This window comes from Desmodus rotundus, chromosome 3 (genome assembly GCF_022682495.2).
Source record: "Desmodus rotundus isolate HL8 chromosome 3, HLdesRot8A.1, whole genome shotgun sequence".
NCBI classification, from domain to species: Eukaryota; Metazoa; Chordata; class Mammalia; order Chiroptera; family Phyllostomidae; genus Desmodus; species Desmodus rotundus.
The window spans coordinates 49103864-49119155 of NC_071389.1; the positions used below are offsets into that span (position 1 = coordinate 49103864).

The 15292-nt window shown below is 36.4% G+C and overlaps 1 protein-coding gene across 3 annotated transcripts in view; it reads left to right on the forward strand.

Annotated features, from left to right (window-relative positions):
- LRRC7 (leucine rich repeat containing 7) overlaps positions 1-15292 on the forward strand; it is a 483504-nt gene that overhangs the window by 100129 nt on the left and 368083 nt on the right. For 2 of the 3 annotated variants that reach the window (XM_024565449.3, XM_024565450.3), the window contains exon 1: positions 11541-11637. In XM_024565449.3, the coding sequence (XP_024421217.3) occupies positions 11541-11637 (97 nt within the window). Of the gene's footprint in view, positions 1-11539; positions 11638-15292 lie in introns of those variants that run through there. The other variant, XM_053920503.1, reaches the window with a different exon arrangement.

The following is a 15292-nucleotide window of genomic DNA, read 5'->3' on the forward strand; positions in this document are numbered from 1 at the left end:
TACTTACTTACCCACAAAAGAAGATAAAGAAAAGGAAGGAAAAAAAGCAAACCAGTCTGGCTGTGTAGTGGAAAAGAAATGAGGAAGAAACGCCAGAGGAAGAGTTTTAAGTGTAAATTGCTACATAATTTGTGATGTGATCCTTTCTTGTGACCCATACATTTTTAGAGAATGCAAAAACGTATTTTAAATGCTCCTAGAATTAGCATGTAATTATGTGCTGTCCATTCGAGTAGTTCAGGCTGTTCAGGTACTTACTCATTCAGTCTCAAATAGGAACTTAATTGTGTTTTTCCTGAAACCTATCTTTCTAAGTAGATGTAATCTTGGCTTCTTTCTTTAGTAAAGGGTACAGTATGTTCCATTTTTCTTTCCTAGTATAAGATACTAAGAGATTGAAAATATTTATGTTTTAACACATCCTGGAAATAAAAAATATTATTCTGATTTTTTTATCGATAAGAATTATTGTCATCAAACAGTACTCACTTGATTAATCATAACAGTTAATTTATTTAAACAAAATTGAATATCTTCTGTGCCTCACACCCCATGCCACAACTCTAAAAAATTTACTAGGAATACAGTGTCCTATACATTCACAAATTGCGTACTCTACTGCTGAGAACCATTGGCCTGTGGGTGGTAACTACAGTTGAAAGAGATTCATCAGGGCTAGGAGGCCGTGGGGGAACAGGCCGAAGACAAAACTCTGGGTGAGAACTTGGTCTTCACATCCCCAGATTATAAAGACTATGATGTTGTTTATCTTATTTGTTACAGTATGTGTTTACATATATATGCACATTTTGGAAAAAAATAATATTAACTCATATATGACAACTCTACCCGTTTTACTTTGGGGAAGGAATGCATGCTTTTCTTGCCAAATAATTTTAGTTCTTCCACACACACTTTTCTCTGCATCTACACAACTGCTTTTTTAGTGGTCCTTTCTCTGAGACTTAAGAAAACTCCAAGTACAAGTGGAATAATCTGGAAATGAGCAGAGTAGTTTCTTTTTTTAGGCAGTTGTGCTCAGGTGAGAAGATCAGGAGAAATCAGAAAATTCAGAGGAGAGTCTGGCTTTGCTGCTGACCTTGAGCAAGTGAGACTCAATTCATCTGTAAAATACTAAACCCACAGGCTCTTTCTGAGAAATAAATAATATATATAAAGATGTTGTATAACCATAGATCACATCAGAGCTTTATCGGGTATGCATTTATTTCTAACGCCATTCAGTCAATCATTTAAAAATGAATACTTAATTACTACTGTGTTCTGTGAATTGTACTATGTCCTCTTCTGCCCTCAAGAGATTTTAGTGGAGGCTGGGGTGATAAGATGTATGTGTAGGACCCTGTAATAGGACAGAGAGACAGAAGATAACTAGGCAGGCAGACAAAATTATACAAGGCTTTCCAGAGGAGAGATCATTCTGTATTCCGCTGGCATTAATCTTCTCATTTCATAAATGTTGACTGAAAATCATGAACCCAAATGTTGACACGCGTGTTTTCCTTTTCCTTTCAAGTCAAAGTGGGTGGGAGGAGGAAAGGGAAAGTGGAGAAAAGGAGTCAAACTAGGCTTATACATGTATTAAGTACATATACTAATTTCTAGAAGGCAGGTATTATGTTGCATTTCTATATTTCACCTAATTCAAAATACAATTTTACAAGAAATAGTTTTTATATGCTATTAAATTTAAGAAAGATAGTTCAAGTGTATTCTTTTATCACAACATGAGTGGTAATAATTTTATTGAAGCACCTAGCATTTTTTTCTGTATTTCTTAGTATCAATTTATCTTTGCATAATATGTGGTTCAACATTTGGATTTTTAAAGAATTCTCACCATTCTTTAACTGCTGTATTTCTTCCATATTGCCAGTTCTGTTTGTGCTCCCGAGAGGTATTGATTTCTTATTAAGCCTTCTTTACATTTTTGCCATCCTGTGAATATAATTTATTTTTGCCTGCAAGTGTTTCTATTAATTTACCCACTTAATTTATGTAGTTTTAGGAGACTTATTTTCTGAATAACTCTGAAGTTAGTGAACTTAAATGATTGCCTTTTTGAAATTTCAGCACTGAACACATTCCTCAATCTGGCATATAACTCAGTTATTTCTGCAAGGGCCTTCACTGAGGGGAACTTGCTATTTCTTGTATTGACTCAATTAGGCAATGATACCTTCATAAGGATAACATATTTCTGATACAGTATTACTTTGCGTGTGGGTGAAAAACAAAAATTGTATTTTTAAATAATAAGTAATTCAGTTTAGAAATTAGAAGGTTGTGAATAGTGTGCTTCCTGAATTTAGGAGGAGCTTGACTATTTTCCAACTGCTACACATGCTCTTCTCATTAATTTCACTGATATTTTATACAATAATTGTTGCAATGTTATGTAGTAAATTATATACCATCATAAATGAGCACAGCTACTTAAATGAAGGACTTGTTCTCCTTATTTGCAGATTATTGCACCTTCACTTGGCTCCTTCCTAAATCTCAGAGAAGGGACTACTGTCATTTATAGATCCTAGATTTTCAAGAAGTCAATAATGACATACATCTACTTCGAATTCTATTTCTTTGATAAAAGGTCAGAACAATGTATTATTGTGTTTGTCATTCCCTAGATGTGTGACTTGGCAATGTAAAAGCGAGTTTTTCCCTCTCGGACACAACTGGTGACTCTCGTATTTTGGGGAAATCATCACTGCCCTTAAAAACCAGGTGCCGGACTCTCTCCCAGCAACAGAGCATGACATCCGTCTTCGTGTTCTGTTCAACATTTCACTCTCCTTCTAGGCAGTTTGAGTGTAGTTGAGATGTGATTTCTTTTCACAATAATCTTGCTCTTTAACTTCATCTTGTCCTTATTAACTATCAGCTCAACATCTTTGGCTGAAATAATTAGGTATTGATTTTTTTTATACTGTCATTTGCAGTTTAAATGGGATCTTTACAAACACTTGAGAATCCTTTTTTTAAGGATTTTTTTCACATTTTTTATTGCTGTTCAAGTACAGTTGTCTCCATTCCTGGCTCAACTGCCCTCCCCACCCCAGCCATTGCCACTTCCCACTCTTGATCCTACCCCCTTTGGTTCTGTCCATGTGTCCTTTATACATGTTCCTGATAACCCTTCCTTCTGATGGCTATTGTATGCTCACTGTGTATGCATCGTTCCAGTCTGGAGTTAGGTTCACTGTGCCGAATTCAGGCTCAACTTCCTAAAAGAAAACAGCAGATCAGTGATAAAGCAAGTGTGGTGTGGGGAAGGGGGAGGTCACTTGGCTTTATAACTTCATAAGGATGCAAGGTCATAGTGTGCTGTCCCTTATTCTTCTCTTTCTGTGGGCAGGACAGACTATTAATCATTATTTCCAAAAATAATATAGCAATATTATTCTTCCTTCTTTTTAAAATTTTTTTTTTGATTATAGAGAGAGAGAGAGAGAGAGAGAGAGAAACATTGATTTGTTGTTCCACTTATTTATGCATTCTTTGGTTGATTCTTGTATGTGCCCTGGCTGAGGATCAAACCAGCAACCTTGGTATATTGGGACAATGCTTTAACCAACGGAGCTACCCAGCCAGGAGCTTCCATTTTTCATGTGCACGCTTAAGCACACTTGTATTTTTTAATCCCTATTGTTTTCATTTTAGTTTGCCATGAATTATTTCTGTTGAGTCTTTAGACCCACAGACACATAAGTCAAAGTGACAATAATTTTTATTCAATACTTAAAGATTTCTTGTGCATCTGTGAGTCACAAGGTAAGAACCATTCCGACTCTATGAGACACTAGAAAAACTAAAAACCTGATAATATTATCTATGCATATGGCATTGTATAATTAAAGTTGGAATTTGGGAGACAAAGGACCAACATTCAAGTGCTTACTCTGGCTTTCCTTTGTTACTCTGCATATGCCACTTAATTTTCAGACTTTCACTTTTCTCTGATATAAATAACGATGTACTAATACCTACTTCAGAATTGTCATGAAAATGAAATAAATTATGGAAATATATTTTGATGACTGTGATATGTGATATCCAACCCCTCAAATGGTTTAGAATCTATGTGAGTGAAGGACACATTGAAATGAAGACTAATACTAATGGAAAGTCACCAGTTACTCTTCCAAAAACTTAGTAGATATAATATAGAAGACTCAGAAAGCAAGCAGTGAGTATATGTGAAGTGGCTGAAATTGTTTCTGAATAGAACTGGGACTTAAAAATTGGCCTTCAAAGATAGGTAAAATTTGAACATAAAAATAGAATCTTCCAAATGTCCCTACCAGGAAGGAGCCAACTTTGTTCATTCATTAAATCATTCATTAAATAGTTATGAAGTGTTTACCATGGTCTAGGTACCGTGCTGTGTTAACGGATATGGAAGACGTGGCTATGAAAAGAAAACACTGCTTGACTTTTGTCACATGGTATATATTTTGATCTTTGGACTCTGACAAATGAAAGGGTAGTAGCCTCTTTAACCACAGACTGATAGGGTGAATTTTAAGATAGTAGCCAACATTGTATGGCTTTGTGCTTCAACAGAAATGCTCCTGTATATTCATTGTCAAATTTGAAGACAAATTTTATTAAGCTTCCTAGTCATATTGATTGCCATTTTAAATATAATGGATTGTGTTTTTCATAGATATGCAGTTTATTATGTCCAATTCTGCTTATAATCAAGTTAAATAAAAACTCAATGAAATGCCAGTCTCATTTTTTAAAATGTCTGCATTTGTTCAAGATTATTTAATTAAAGATTATTAAAATGTAATTGAAATTTTTACTTTCCTAGAAACTAATAAGTTAAAGATATTTACTCTTTGTAATTTATCTTATATTCACTTAACTAATTAAAAAAATTCCTTGAGGAGTGTTAGGAGCCTCCAGAGGACAAAGCAGAAGGGCATGCAAATACTCAACTCATTGCTTTGTAAGCAGACCTTCAGTTAGAGCAGGGGCATCAAACTCATTTTCACCGGGGGCCACTTCAGCCTTTCGGTTGCCTGCAAAGGGCTGAATGTAATTTAGGACTGTGTAAATGTAAGTATTCCTTCAGTAGGGGCAAGGAGCTCTGCGCTGCCTACTGGTAGAAACAAGGTGCCTGGCCAGATAAAACCAGGTGGAGGGCCAGATTTGGCCCTTGGGTCTTGTGTTTGCCACCTGTGAGCTAGAAGTTTTTATCTAAATTTGCTAATCTAAAAAGCAAATCTAAATCTAAATTTTCTCTTTTATCCATTAAATCCATTTAAGCACTGTATATTTATAATTTGGGATGTTCTCACAAAACAGCAAATATAATAATATGCTCAAGGAGAGGGGAAAAATAGGTTCAGTATCTTTGGTAACTTGTAAACAAAACAAGTTGATTTTACTTTTTAATTGATTTCTTTGATGTCATGATTCCATTACTTCCCTTGGTCACAACCTTTGTCTACTGGAGGGGGTGTCTGGTCTTTACAGGTTTGTACCATACTAAGAAGAGCAGTCCCCCGATGAACTCCTCTCGCCCTTCCCCTCCAAACCCCTAGGCCCTGCAGCAAAGAGGATCTGAGGTGGTCATGACTTCTGATAACTGGTCATCCCTGATGGCTGGTGGAGAGAGCAATGGTGAGAGGATGCTTTTGAGGGCAAGGTGATAGCCTATCAGGGAAGTGTTAGGATGTGCCAGGGAATGACTGGGGGAAAGCACACAGGTGGGGGGTAATGGAAAGACCATGTCATTTGGACAGTCAGTCATTAGTTTGACTACCCAGCTCACACCCAGTTACCATATGAATATATATTTGCCCTTGTGGCAGGATTAGGGGAAACTCATTCATTCAAACAACAAATACTTCATGAATGCCAAACACTGTGCTAAGTCTTCCAATAGAGTGGAGGATAATATTGATACTGTCCCTGCCTTCATAGAGCTTACAGTATAAGAGACAGGCAGATGTTAAACAGAAATTCCAGAAGACCAGTATATAATTGCAATTTGTAATAAATGCGATGAGGGAAAACTCTGGGCTGCATGATAAGACCATTTAGGGACCTAATTAGATAAAGGGGTCAAAGTGATCCCTCATTATCTCAAAAAGTGATACTATAACAAAGACTGGAAGGATGATTAGCAGTTATTCAGATGGAATAGGAGAAGGATCTTTCTAGGCAAAGGGAGAAGTACATGTAGAGGCCCTGGATGGAAAGGAGTTTTAAGTGTGTATTCAAGGCACTTAGATGTGCTAGGGGAGCTTCATAGTTGAAAACTATGGTTGCGTGAAAAAGTGTGTTTCTGCAAGGAGGCTCTTAGAAGCTATTGCAAGCCAATTCTACACTGAGGTGTTTAGTTCTTCATTTGTCTGCAAAGACCTTCCTGTGGAGCACCTTTCCAGGGCTTTTCTCCCCTGGTCTTGTTGAGTTTAATTCAGAGAGCTTCAGTGGAGATTTGTATGTTTGTTAGTCAAGTGCTGAATCGGGGCTTGTAGATATGCTGTGCTGTCTACTACAGTAGTCAAATGTGGCCATTGAAATTTCAATAAATTTAAATTCAACACAATTTTAAACTCACAAGTTCCATTCCTCAGCACACCAGCCACATTTCAAGTGCTCAATAAGTGCAAATGGCTAGCAGCTACTCTATTGGGCAGCACAGATATTAAACATTTACATCATTGCAGAAAGTTCTATTGCACAGGTCACATGGTAGTTAATAACATGGGCTCTGAAGTCAGAAAATTCTGGATTAAAACCCTCATTTTATGATCCTAAACAGGATCATAAAATCCTTGTATGATCCTAAACTGTTTGCTTAACATTTCTGAACCTCAGGTTAACCCTGGATATAATAAGAAGGGTATAGATAATGTATACATAACTTACCTAGCACCTGGAACATAATAATAATTTTTATAAATACTGCTTATACCTGATATGTCTGTTGTTTTAATCCAACTCCCTATCTTCTAGTGACTCCATTGTTCTCCATCTTTCTCCCCCATCTAGTATAAATGTATTTCAACCGTATTTTCACCCCAGCTTTATTTTCTTTATTCATTAATCACATCTCCAATTCAATCCACTATTCTACATCAATCCAAATTTGTTCTCTGATCCAACTGTCAGCCAAACCTTATTGAAGGAAATAACTTCATCATGGAGATTATCAGCCTTCTAATGGGCAGCCTTCATGCTGATCTGGATGACCTCCAGATAACCTGGCAAGCATTTGACTACACCTCTTTTCATTTCTGATAATACCTGTCCTAACTTCAGTCTCCACCCCAGACCCTCACTTCAGCTATGTATCAGCAAGCAACTACCTCTTTGAATGAATTTGTTGAACTTCCCTCTCCGACACCTGCAAGTGTATATATTTTCACATGGGTTCCCAAATGTCAGTATTGGGACAAGTGTAAGGCTGCTTTAGAAACACCTGATTAATGTTAAAAAATGCATCTATCTTGACCTGATCCCAGCCTATCGAATGAAAATCTTTAGTATTGGAAATGGGAGAATCTATGTTTAAAGCTCCTCAGGTGATTTTTGAACTAAGGTTAGGAGAATCGTGGACACCTTTGCTCATAATCTCTGACAGTTTTTTCAGATTTTTCAATATGAATCTGGCTGCCTCTATTTCTTCCCAGCAGTTGCCATGCAGGCTGCACTTTTCTGAGCCCTTCAATGAGCTGTTAGAGCATCTGTCTTGCCTGTGGTCATCACGCTTAATCTCCCCTTGCTGGAACTGTTAACACACTCCTGTTGGTGTCTTGCCAAATTTGAAAGTAGCTGGAATAGCTCCTTTGCTGTGTCCTGGCTGTGCTCCAAGACTTGATTATTGGCCATTTTGTCTGACCATTTAATGCAAACTGTAGATCATAGATGACACCGGTTAAAGGGTTCAAGCAGCCAGGCTTGGAATCTTGGGAAGACGGAAGTCCACAGTCATATAATAGTGTAGATGTGAACATCGCTCCGTAAAACTTATAATTTGATTCAAAGTGTTTTCTACTGGGCATGACATTTAGCATTCCAGAGAAAAAAGGACATTTAATGCTGTTTTAAAATGTTTTCTTCTTTTAGTGTGTGGTATATACAATTTATAGTGAGTTTCTTTGGCCCCAGTTATCTTTTCGGTGGTTCTCAAAAACTTAAAATGTCACAGATAGAAGCAAACATTTCAGTGAAAATAGCTAAATGATCAAAAATCAACATGTAATTAGCAGATCAACATATATACATATATATATTTGAGTAGTATTTTTATTTTTTAAAGATATTATTTATTTATTTTTAGAGAAAGGGAGGGAGAGAAACATCTATGAGTGGTTGCCTCTTGTGTGCCCCCAAATGGCGACCTGACCCATAACCTCGGCATGTGTGCTGACTGGGAGTCGAACCAGCGACCATTTGGTTGCAGGCCCACACTCAATCCACTGAGCCACACCCGTGTAGTTTTATATTTCTATATTTACAATATGTATGCTATTTAAATATAAGTATATATTAACATAAATATTAATATGGCATTTAATAACAATTTCATCAAACTTAAATTATGCATTACATAATAGAATTTCAACTATTCAGTCTCCTAGTGGAATTATTTCCGTGACTGTATGATTATTCATTATAAGTCTTTATTAAATAAAGCCCAGTTTTCATATGTCCTAACATAGTAGACATTTCAAATTTTAGTATATGATTTCATTTTCATTTGGGATAATTATGATGAATAACACTGACATTTGCTGAGCTCTTGAACTGTGACAGACACAATGCAAAGCACTTTACATATATTACATATTTAGTCATCACACAATCCTATGAGGTAGCTGTTATCCCTATTTAATTATGAGAAAATTAAGGCACAAAGTACATATTCTTTGCCTAAAGCCATTCTTTAAAAGACAGAATTAGAGCCCTGGCCAAGTGACTCAGATGGTTGGAGCATCTTCCCACACACCAAAAGGTTGTGGGTTTGATTCCTGTCAGGACACACACCTAGGTTGTGAGTTCACTCCCCAGTCAGGGCATGTACAGGAGGCAACCCATCGATGTTTCTTTCTCACATTGATATCACTATTTCTCTCTCTCTCAAAGCAATAAAAGACAATAAAAACATATCCTTGGGTGAGGACTGAAAAAAAAAAAAAAACAGAATTAGAATTTGGGCCCAGGTTGTCTGACTCCAGAACTTGGGCTTGTCACGCTAGGCTATGCTCCATTTCTAACAGGACATATTCCGCAGATCTGCTTGTGGGCGTTCTCAGGGTGCAGCCTTGCGCGTGACTCCTGGGGGGTGATTCGGGGATCTTTGCTGCCAATATATATATTTCAATATATAATGACAATTTTCTGAAGCCCTATTAGTACTTTGTCAGTTGTATTTCAAATCTTCTGACATACCCTCAAACACAGAGAAGTGGAAATCAACTAGACCACTTTTGCTTTCACATGTTTGATTGTCAGAGATACAAAAGGTAAAAGAATAGCTCATCCAAGAGAGAGGTTTACATAGAATTCCAACCAGGATGAGCTGCCACTCCTCATCAGAGTATAATCACAATGAGTAAAATTGGTTTCTAAAATTACATCACAATGGTGTGTAGACATTTGCGTGTGCAGGTTATGTTTGCTGTCTTTTACAATTTTGAGCTTATAAATTAAAGTAAATAGTCATTAGTTCACTTACATTATTGTTAGATCATCATGAAAATTCATTTATTTGCAGAAATGTAATCAAAATTGCACATTGAATTAATTCAAGAATCACAAATCAGAAAGTTTATATAATTAAGTTTATATGGCTAAGCCTCGTGGCAAAACTATAGAGACAGGCCTAATTTTCCCCCATATACAGTGTTAAAGCAAATTATGTCATAAACTCTTGGTTTCCTGTTACTGTATTATTATAACCTAGAGAGAAATAACTCTTTCTTTTTTACTTGAAATGAGCTTCAACTGAAACTAAGTTTTAAGTTATCATTGCACATTCAGAAACATTTTTGTGTACTGCATGTACACAGGCATGAACATATGAACACACACACTCAGACAAACACTTGCAGCATCTCCTACATATAAATGGAGTGATTTCAGGAAGTATATTTGAAGAAGTGCTTTTAAAAACCAGGGACAGTTTCCCACAAAAATAGTGTTATGTTACTATCCCAGTATATAATGTTACTCATCTCATATTTCACATTATTTTAAACAATGCTTTTATGGGATCGTCCTGCCCTGATTTTCCTCTCTGGTCACCAGAAGCACAACCCTCTGTAGCACTAACTCTAGAAGACCCACTATCACCATAACCCATAACACTTACATGGTTTTCAAAAGTATACATGCTATCAACCAGCACTGTTATCAAAACCAGTGATATCCCATTAGAATAATTATGTAGATATTAAGAAGCTATGTTTATATTTTTGAAATGATAAATATGGTTTTGTTATGAATTTTCAAATCCTAAGCACTCAATAGTTTTTAAATCTTATTAAAATAAGTATACAATGGTGGTACAAAACTATAAGGTTTGCTAAAACCAGAAAATACTGATCACAAAGTATATGCTGTTAAATACACTAACCCAAGTTGCATTTGATGCTTTTATTATTATTTCTGGATACCAGCATTTCTATGTCACTAGATACTAAGAGTACACTTTATATTAACCAATTTTTTAAGAAATCATGATTATTGGAATTAGAAAACTCTTCCCAATTTAGTCATTATCATGGAAGAAAAGCAGCAATTCCTCTCTTGAAATTGATATTCTGAATGTTGGTGAAATATACATTCTTTATTTTCTAAAGAGTGGCCTGATTTTTGACAAATTTGTTTATAAGTAATCAGTCGATAGGTCTCTGCCTTAGTTATCTAGGCCACTATAGCGACATACCACGCACACACTGGGTGGCTTACACAACAGAAATTTATTTCTCCCAGTTCTGGAAGCTGAGAAATCTGAAATCAAGTTCCAGAAGACTTATTCCCTGGTGAGAGCCCTCCTTCCTGATTTGTAGATCACTACCTTCTCACTGTGTTCCCATAAGCCAGAGAGAGAGAGCCCAAACTCTGGTCTCTTCCTGTTCTTCTAAGGACGCTAATGCCATCATGGGCATCCATTTAAACCTAGTTACTTCCCAATGGTTCCACCTCCATATATCATTACACTGGGGCTTAGAGCTTCAACGAATGAAATTGGTAGTGGGGAGCACAAGCAGTCGGTAACAGCCTCTAACTAAAGAATGTGCATATAAGTGTCTACATGGTGTTTTTACATTTTTAAACCAGAATGTCTTGGAAAAGTCAAGCACTTTCCAGTTCACCATGGTCCCTGCCATGCCCTGCTGTATTACTTACTCCTTGCTATTTACTCAATGATGTTGTCTAACAAGCCCCTGTAGATAATTGGATTATTGACTATTGATATAAACCATTTATCTTCTCAAAGTTTATCAAGCTTTTGGTAGTAATATATTCTTTTGGTTATCTTTTACAGGATGGAGAACCTAATAAGGGGAAGGAATCCCCCACAATATCAGAGAAGTCCTTGTAAAGAAGTTCGTGCAGCACTTCGGAAGAGGCCTGAAGAGGAGTGTAAGTATTTCAATAGGATTCACTATATTCTAGATAGATTTTGGTGAGTAGCATTGTAAAACTAAAGGGTTGACCTTTAAGTAATTAAAAAATAGAGATACTTAATAAATATTTGTTGAATCAAATGGAATTCACTTTTTAAAACATATGACCACACAGTACAAGGATGCATTGTTAAGGGGCTCTACTGATAGTTCGGTTTCCAGTGTGATTGGAAAAGGCTGCATAATCTACGACATCTTTCTTAGACAGTCATACGTGAATGTTAATGTTTCTCAGAAGTCCTAAGGTTAAAAAATCTTTTTGAAATATGTTTAAAATATATATTCTCTAGTTTTCTTTGACCACATTGTTCTTTCAGCATTTTTTTAAAAACTGAAAACTCTTTGAAAACCACTGTATTAGACTTAAGAATAAATATCTTGTAAATATAAATCCATTCAACAAAGAGAAATATTTGATTCAATGCTATTTAAGAAAATATTTTGCAAGATGGAAGGCATGTTTTCCACCATTAACTCATTTTATTTCATCTTGATATTATGACATATTAGAGTATATAATTGTCTGTGAAGATTTTATTTAAATATTTACAATCATTAGCATTTTTTGAAATGTTGGACATAATATTTGCAGTTTTAGTTTCCAAGATGACCCATAATACTAACTTTCCTCATGGTAATTGCATATAATTATTTTCAAGGAAGTAAAGCACATGCCATTATGACAAAATTTATCTTAATAGAGCTGATGCAATGGGTTCATTGGCATGTACAGTTAGATAGACTTATAAGATTACATTGGCATTTTTAATTAGTTTGAAGTACACTGTTCTGAGTAAAGACCAAGTACATTAAATCTGGGCACACTCATGGCAAGTAGAGTATTTTTGTTTTGTTCTGTTTTTTTATGAAGTCAATAGACTATCTGATTTGGTTGGCATTTATATCACTCCATGTAGTATTAGCTTTAATTGATAGAGTTATAGCTTCTAACCCTACAAACATATCTAATTAAAACTAAAATTTCAAAATGAAAATTGAGTTCATGGATATCTTAAAGGAAAAACTGTAAGATGCACTCTTGCATCTTTTGTTGGGTTCACAGGAAAACTTTGGGGTTTCTTCGCTGTGCTGGTTCATCGCAACCAGCTTAATCCCGTATAGTTCTGCAGATTTCACCTAAAAATTTAGAAGGAATTTTGAAATTAAATTTATAGTTGATTCCTACAGAGTTACTATTTAACGTACACAAAGTAATTTTTCAGGCTTCTTGTACTGAGTTGGTGTAGGCCAGAGGTTGACCAACTATGGTCTACTGAACAAATCCAGCCTGGCACCTGTTTCTGTAATGATGTCGTCCTGAAACAGCCATCTCCTGTTTACTCAGGTGTTGCATTGTGTGTGGCTGCTGTGTACTGCAGAGGATGATTTCAGTAGTTGTGATACGGACTTATGGCCTACAAAGTCAAAATAATTTACCTGATTCTTTACAGAAAAAGGTTTTTGAACCCTGGCATCGGCCAGTAACTCTTAAAGTGTGTTCTTTGGACCAGCAGCACACCTGGGTAGTTGTTAGAAACACAAATTTTAAGGGCTGCAACCCACACCTACTGAGTGAAGACCTCTGAGAGTCAGGTCCAATAATCTGTGCATTTGGAAGTGTGCCCTACATGAGATTCTGATACAAGCTCAAATTTGAAAACCACTAGCCTGAGTCAAACCATCATGGATGCAAAAGATTAAAGATTGTAGGCATATTTCAGAGTTAAGCCTTATTGTTGCTTAAGATGCATAATATGGCTGATGCTTGTGTTATAACAAGAAATTCTTCATCGATTGGATTCTGGTGGTCAGGACCATTTCTGAAATGTCCCTGCAGGAACTCAGCTGGATTGACCATGTTACAAATACATGGGATGACATCATGGGAAATGAGAAACCTATAAAATATTATTCTTTCTGGAGAGGTTTTAATTACCCCTTATTAGTATAATGAACAGTTCTTCTTGTCCTGTTACAGACCAGTGCTGAATCCCTAAAAAATAAGACATTTTTTTCAAAGAATAAAAGCAGCATATATTAGTTAACTAAGACATCAACTTTAGAGTCACACAGAAGGGCTTATTCTCTAATGTGACACTTAATGTGACCAGCCACAGGGCTCTCAGTATATTTTTTAACTAAGACTCAGTTTACTTATTTGAAAAATGATAGACTTACCTTGTAGGATGCTTTTGAGATTAAGTTCTTGGCACAAAACCTGGGACATAGCAAGTTTTCTTTTTTCCTTTCCTTTCTTTCTTTTCACTTATTATTGTTTTTGTTATTTCAAACTAATCATATGTGTGAAGATAATCAACAATGTTTCTGATCATAGAAATGAAAATCCACAGAACTTGCTACGACCGTTTTTAGAAACAATGATGCATGGCAAGGGATAAGTTTTAAACAAATGACATAAGCTGAAATTCTTGCAGCAGTGTTAGATACTAACGCACGTTAGTTATTTGTCTCACACCACAGCATAGGTCTTACCCAATCATCCTACAGATTCAATATGGGACACAGACAAAGACTTGTTGGTCAGCTCTGATGGAAAATATCACCTTAGAAAATCATCAGAGAAAGAGAAATGATAGTGGCTACCCTTTACTGGGAACAGAAAGGAACAGCAGACTTAGAGGATCCTCCAGATTCAAGGAGGGCTCCCTTGCATTTAGAAATATTGCATCAGGAAGGTTTTACTGAAGAGTATGATCCATCCTTCTTTCTTTTATAATAATTTATAGTCTTTTACAATATTTTCAATGTGAAGATCAACATTAGGTCATTATGTCTATTGTGCATCTAGCAAAGCCAACTTTCAGTACAAATAGTTTCTTGTAAAAGACAGGGATTGAAACATGCTCAAGTTGTTTCACATTTTAAAAAAATAATAAAAACTTTGTTCTTGAAACCACAAACTACATCCCCACATTCGTGCTCTATTCTTAGGTAAACCTCTCTAAAGAGTCACTTATACTCACTCCATATACTTACCTCCCACTCACTCCCCCAAACACACCCAGCCTGGCTCCTCCCCTGGTCACTCTACTGAAACAGCTCTCATTCACACCACCAATAATCTCTTCACGTTGCTGGGTTAGTTTTCTATTGCTGTGTAACAAATTACCACAAATTTAGTGGCTGGAAACAGCCCTCATTCATTTTCTCACAGTTTCTGTGTGTCAGGAGTCCAGCAGGGCTTAGCTGGGTTCTCTGCCTCAGCGTTGTCCCCGGGTGAAGTCTCATTGGAAGCTCAACTGAGGAAGACTCCACTCTCAAGCTTACTTAGGTGATTGGCAGAACTTTTTTTCCTTACTGTTGTATGACCAAGAGCCCTGCTTTTTGCTGATTTCCAGCTGGAGGTCACCTTTAGGTTTCAGAGGCCCCCTGCAGTCCTTGCGTAGGTGTAGCTTCTCAGTATGACTGCCCACTTCACTGGGACAACGAGAAGACTCTCTCCTCAGGGAGGGCCCTGTCCTTCTTTTAAGGGATTTCACCTGATTAAGCCAGGCTCACCCAATATAATTTACTTATGTTTAATTCACAACCAGCTGATCTGGAAACTTAACTACACCACTATGTTTTCCATATTATGTTGGATAAAAGCA